Raw genomic sequence first — 5,540 nt, 5'->3', positions numbered from 1 at the left:
ATGGTTAGTGTGTAGTTTTATTTAAAAAATATGGTTTTAAGGTAAGGGAGCACATTATGTAACGCTCCGCCAAGGGATCCAAAGAACTAACCTAAAGTTTTACTAAGTAAGTAATAACATAGAATAATACATAAGAAAACATAAGAGATTACATTCTTTAAGGATCCCAAGATGTTGAGTCACATTTAATTTTTAAATAATTATACTAGAAGTAAAATAAATAACACATCTACATGAAAGAAGAACTACAAGTTCAATACATTTAAATAATATACATTTGTTCCAAATGCCACTTGGCATTAATTCAGAATGCACAATCATCTACTGTACATGTCATAGGGTATAAAAGGTTGAAAGAATATACATTTATAAAATAGATTACATCATCCCTTTCCAATCCATGAAACAAAGTACAATACAATAAGCAAAATCATTAAATACTTAGTTTTGTGTTTGGATCCCTTGGCAGGGCGTTGCACATTAAATACTTAATTTTATGTTTAGGGTTTAGATTAAATTATTGTACAGTTATGGTTAGGTTGAGATTAGACTTAGGAATATAGTTAGTTTTACTTTCTTTGTTAAATGGTTTACAAACTAATTTATAATTAATTACTATTTAGTTGAAATAAATATAAAATATTGAATGTAATTACATGTTTAAACAATCTAATTTACATCTATCTAATCAATCAACCTTGTAATTTTTATTAAATACATTGAAACATCTAAAATAATAATTTTTAAATGAACATCTACAGATTTTTAAAAATTAAAATATATGAAACTATTTAAATGAACAGATACAATAATCTAAAGATAATACTATCAACAATGGACATTTACAATTTTACATATTAAAAGTGGAAAAAATAAAAATAAATTGACAGAATTATAAAGCGTAAAATTGAAAATAATGAAATAAAATAGTAGAAAACAAAGTAAAATACTTGGTACGTTGAAAAAGAGCAATAGGGGGTTAGTAGAAATCTAAAAATGGGCTCCCTTATCTATGCTAAAATTGGGCTCACGTTTTGCAAACAGTAAAAATGAACAAAAAAACCCCAAAAATTTTGCTTTTGTAGTTTTCCACAATCGGGTACCCGATTTTAAAAACCCAGTTTGGGCACCTGATCCATATTTAAAAACTTGGTTCAGGCACTTGATCCATATTCAAAAATTGGATACCCAATACCCGAATTTTTAATATGGATTAGGTGCCCAAACTGGGTTTTTAAAATCTAGTACCCGTTTCTAAACAAATTGAGCACCCATTTCTGAAAGGTCTCATTCAGTGGAATTGTGACCCAACTTTGTGCTCTTACCCCAACCTCAAAATCGATTCTTTCACAAACTATAACTTTTGTTGTCACTTGGCAATCACTAAGTTCTTTTGCTCAGTCATCATTGTGTTGATTGACATACATTGTTCGGTCTTGCTCGACATTTACTATCTTGACTCAAAAATCACTTTTTGGTCTTACTCAACATTCACTAGATGGATTCATGTTGAATCACTACTCATGAAACATGGGTCAATGAGTTTGACTCATTAATCACATAGTTAAAAACTTGATAGCAATATCACAATTTGACTTGCTGTGGAAATTATCTCCTACTTATCAATTCACTATCTTGCTCAATCGTTACTGATGCTTGGTCAATACTTACATTCCTATCATCAACTTGCTCATCAATAACTATCACTTGGCTTATACTGTTGTTTGGCTTCTTCTTAAGTTCCTTAATCTTTTGCTTCATTTGCTTCATTGACCGACCAACACTGGTGCTTAGTCAAGCTTAGAGTTTTACTGAACTACTTGTCATCAGGACTACTCATACACCACTTGTCTTCTTTACTTTTGTACTGATTAAACAACACGTAATCTTGTCAATGACTAACTTCTCAAGTGCCTATTGTAATTCCATGATACTTAACTTCTCAACAGCTTGACTAACTCGCCTTGCTATCTCTTCATCAATCAAATAATATGGCACTCTACTCTGTTAGTAAATGTTTCTCTAGTAGGTTTGACATCAGTGACAACATAACAAATTGTTCCAATTATAGTATCCAAAAAGTAGATGGCCTAAGATTTTATTTAATGATGTTTTGTGCAAAATGAAGAGGACATGAATGTGGTAAAACATCAATTGCATGAGCAGATGGAACATTCATTTCAACACTTGTCCCATTAATAACAAATCAATTAAGGCCTTTGTTTTGGATAATTTTTTTAAGAAGAACTGGGGTAAAGGGATACACAGAAAGAAAAGGTATTACATCATCCGATTTAATCCCACAAGTGACAAACTTCAAAAGCCTTACATTGGTTCCAATATTGCTCGGAAAGCTAAAAAAATTATTGCTAAGTTGAGGACTAATTTGCATCGGCTCCATAGTAGACTCGGACATTGAAAAATGCCTAAAGAGGCTCGGGAGAAGAGAATTTGTACATTTTACAACTCCAGTGAAGTAGAAATTGAGCACCACTTTGTGGTTGAATGTGCTGCTTTTAAAGACAATAGGGCTAATTTCACTGATTTTCTAATTGTGTGTGATTGGCACAACCTTTTCAGCAAGGAGAACATTGAGAAACTTGGGGCCCTCATCGTCAATTTGAGTAGGAATTTAGACTTGATCTAATGAAAGTGACATGCTGTCCCATAGACTATGTTTAGTCTCGTGGATGTTAATATATATTTTCTTCTTCTTCTTCTCCTAGGTAATGCTCACCGAGGGAAAGCACTAAGACTTCCTAGGAGGGCACACATCCTACTACTACTTGCCCACTCTACTTGCAACCCCATTTGTAAAACCTTCAACAAATGGATCAATCCTATTTGCAATATCACAATCCATGTCTTGTTATTATTAAAAAATGACTACCGACATAATAGATTATAAACACTATTCTATTCTAAATCTTGCATAAATACCCTTACCCTTCATATTTAAATTTTGAAGCTTTTTTTATCGTCAAACATAGAAATCCATGACTTTTATCATTTAAAAAAAACAGGCTATCCACACAAATCCGCTTATAGGTGCAATTCTTCTTTTAAAATAACAATGAAGAACAAGAACTCAATATAGATACTGCAAGCCTCCAGGAGGAAACAAGGAATCTTCCGAGTGCATTCTATGTTGAGTGAATCGAACCTGTTTAGGAAGCTGTCGTATTTATACGGCTTCGGAGACAGGAATAAAGTGGGGGCGGTCGCAACCTGACAAACAGCAGTTAAACCCAAAAAGTCCGCTTTGAAATCGAACCGAGAGTATTTCCAATTCCGCCTGGTCCGAAAAGTCCCATTTGCTACAACTTTGTGGAGCCCTTCAACTGGTTGCTCAAAACCCTTGCGGAATCTTCGATACCTTTACACTAATGGGCAGAAGTAAAAAAAAGGGAGAACCCGTGCTGATTGCTAAGCCCTCTTAATTCTTGGAATCTCAGAAAAACCTGTTTATTTACTTTATTACATCAGCAATCTAGGAATATCTCATTCACTAACCCATATTTTCAGAAACCGATTTCTGTCAAGGGTTACAGACATTTGTTTCAAAATTTCCTGAATAGAAGCTTGATCTTTGTGTCCCACAGCACTTGAATAACAAATGGCGGCGGGTGCTGCGGCCATTCTCAAGCTTCATATTTCCAAAGGAACTAATTTGGCTGTTCGTGATTTCTGGACCAGTGATCCTTATGTTGTTGTCAGGCTTGGCCATCAGGTAACGCTATTTCCCTTCACTCATAGTTGTTTCCCCAAATTCTTATTTTCCATCATTTGTTTCCCCAGTTCTCTTATCATTCATTTGTCGAACTTAGTTACTTAGGATCTGAGCACATTTGTACGGCTTCTTTACATTTTATTTTCAGGCCACAACTGGTATGTGGATAATTGCTGTGTTTTTTTACCTGTGGATTTTCAGGTCACAGTTTTTATGCGGTGCTAATGGGATTGAGTTGGGTTTGTAAATTACCTTTTGCACAAACTGAACTTAGAAACTTTATATGGGGTTTATAAATTAAGTAGGTTGAGGGTTTTTTTAATAAGGCATAACATTTGTTGAAGATTTTGTAAATGAGGTTTGTATGCAGAGTGAGTTTAATTATAGAGGAAACTCTGTATTTAAGTGCATTTGAACTGGAATAGTACTGGGATGGAGGATCTCCTGGAAAGTTCTATTTATTGTCATGAGAGATAGATTATGTGAATCACTACTCATATGAGATTATGTGAATCACTATTCATATGAGTCAAAAAACTACACGGTTAAATCATGATAGCAATATCACAAGATTTATGGATTTATCAGTTAATGGATTTTTGAAAATAGAATAATAAGTTAAACGAATTTAATTGGAAAAAAAGTTTAATAATTGTTCTTTTGAGCTGGAGTAGTGTTCTGGGTCACCTCTGAAAGGTTTAATATTTCACCCCTCGGAACATCATATAATTATAATATATATTGATTTTTAGAAAGATGGATACATGTAAACCATTATTTATGAAATAAATATCCATTAGTATGAATCAAAGCTATCCAATTGAATTTATATAACAATATATATAGTTTTGATGAAATATGTGCAGAAAGTGAAAACTAGAGTTGTGAAAAACAACCTGAATCCAGTGTGGGATGAGGATTTGACACTGTTTGTACCACATTCTGAGCCCCTTGTGCTCAAACTGGTAAGCGGCTGTCTTATGAGAACTTTGATTTTCTTCTAGAAAGATAAAAGAAGCGTCATCTCCATAGCCTTGGTGCTTATAGTTTTGAGCTGTGGTTCAGGAAGTGTTTGACAAGGACACGCTGAGCAGAGATGACAAGATGGGTGATGGAGAAGTGGATCTGAGTGATCTTGCAAGTGCTGCAAAGGTGCTGAAGACAAGCCCATCACCGGATTTGGCAATGAAGCAGAAGGAGGGTTCTTCATGTATTAAGTGTGTGGATGGACATATGGTACAACAAGTGTTACTGGGGCTTCATCATGTGGAGTCTGGACAACTGGAACTGAACATCAAATGGGTTGATTTTACTTATTAATCACCTTGTTGCTGTTTTTAAAAGAAGACTAGATCTATTTCTAGCTATTTATGATAGTGAACAGAGAGGTATAGGATTGCAGCCTGACAGATGCATCCCTTGGATTCTAAAATATATAAATTCAGGATGAATAGAGGGCACAGATGCATCCCTTGGATTTTAAAATGTATAAATTCAGGATGAATATAGGGCTTGGTGTAATATTTAGACCTAACAGATACATTAAGTTGTGGCTATATATTGTTATTCAATGGATCTGATTTAAATCGTAGATTCAAAAGTTCACTCTACCATTGAAGTCTACATCTATTATTTGAGTTGATATATAGAGTGTTAGTTGACATATTCCGTTCTGTAATTGAAATTTCTATTGAATTAAGAAAAAATAATGACGATACAATCAAGATGAATTTTTGGAAGGAGTATATCAGTTATAATTAATTACAGAGAGTCTTGATATAATCCACTTAAAAAATTTATCTGATAAACA

General features: G+C 33.7%; 1 protein-coding gene across 1 annotated transcript; it reads left to right on the top strand.

The window, feature by feature from the left end:
- The first annotated feature begins 3,219 nt into the window (after positions 1 to 3,219).
- LOC149570864 (protein C2-DOMAIN ABA-RELATED 4-like) lies at positions 3,220 to 5,340 on the top strand. The gene is made up of 3 exons (XM_089812423.1): positions 3,220 to 3,730; positions 4,597 to 4,695; positions 4,796 to 5,340. Exons 1-3 carry the CDS (start codon positions 3,617 to 3,619, stop codon positions 5,048 to 5,050), a joined length of 468 nt encoding a protein of 155 aa, XP_089668549.1. The 5' UTR covers positions 3,220 to 3,616; the 3' UTR covers positions 5,051 to 5,340.
- The last annotated feature ends 200 nt before the right edge of the window (positions 5,341 to 5,540 follow it).

This window comes from Cupressus sempervirens, chromosome 2 (assembly GCF_028749045.1).
Source record: "Cupressus sempervirens isolate cs-2001-9-10 chromosome 2, ASM2874904v1, whole genome shotgun sequence".
Lineage (NCBI taxonomy): Eukaryota > Viridiplantae > Streptophyta > Pinopsida > Cupressales > Cupressaceae > Cupressus > Cupressus sempervirens.
This window is presented reverse-complemented; position numbering and strand designations above follow the sequence as displayed.

Excerpts from the sequence above, each read along its gene's own strand:
- LOC149570864 (XM_089812423.1), top strand. The coding sequence starts at position 3,617 with ATGGCGGCGGGTGCTGCGGCCATTCTCAAGCTTCATATTTCCAAAGGA. Across the intron at positions 3,731-4,596 it reads TTGTCAGGCTTGGCCATCAG|AAAGTGAAAACTAGAGTTGT; the intron begins GTAACGCTATTT and ends AAATATGTGCAG. Across the intron at positions 4,696-4,795 it reads AGCCCCTTGTGCTCAAACTG|GAAGTGTTTGACAAGGACAC; the intron begins GTAAGCGGCTGT and ends GCTGTGGTTCAG.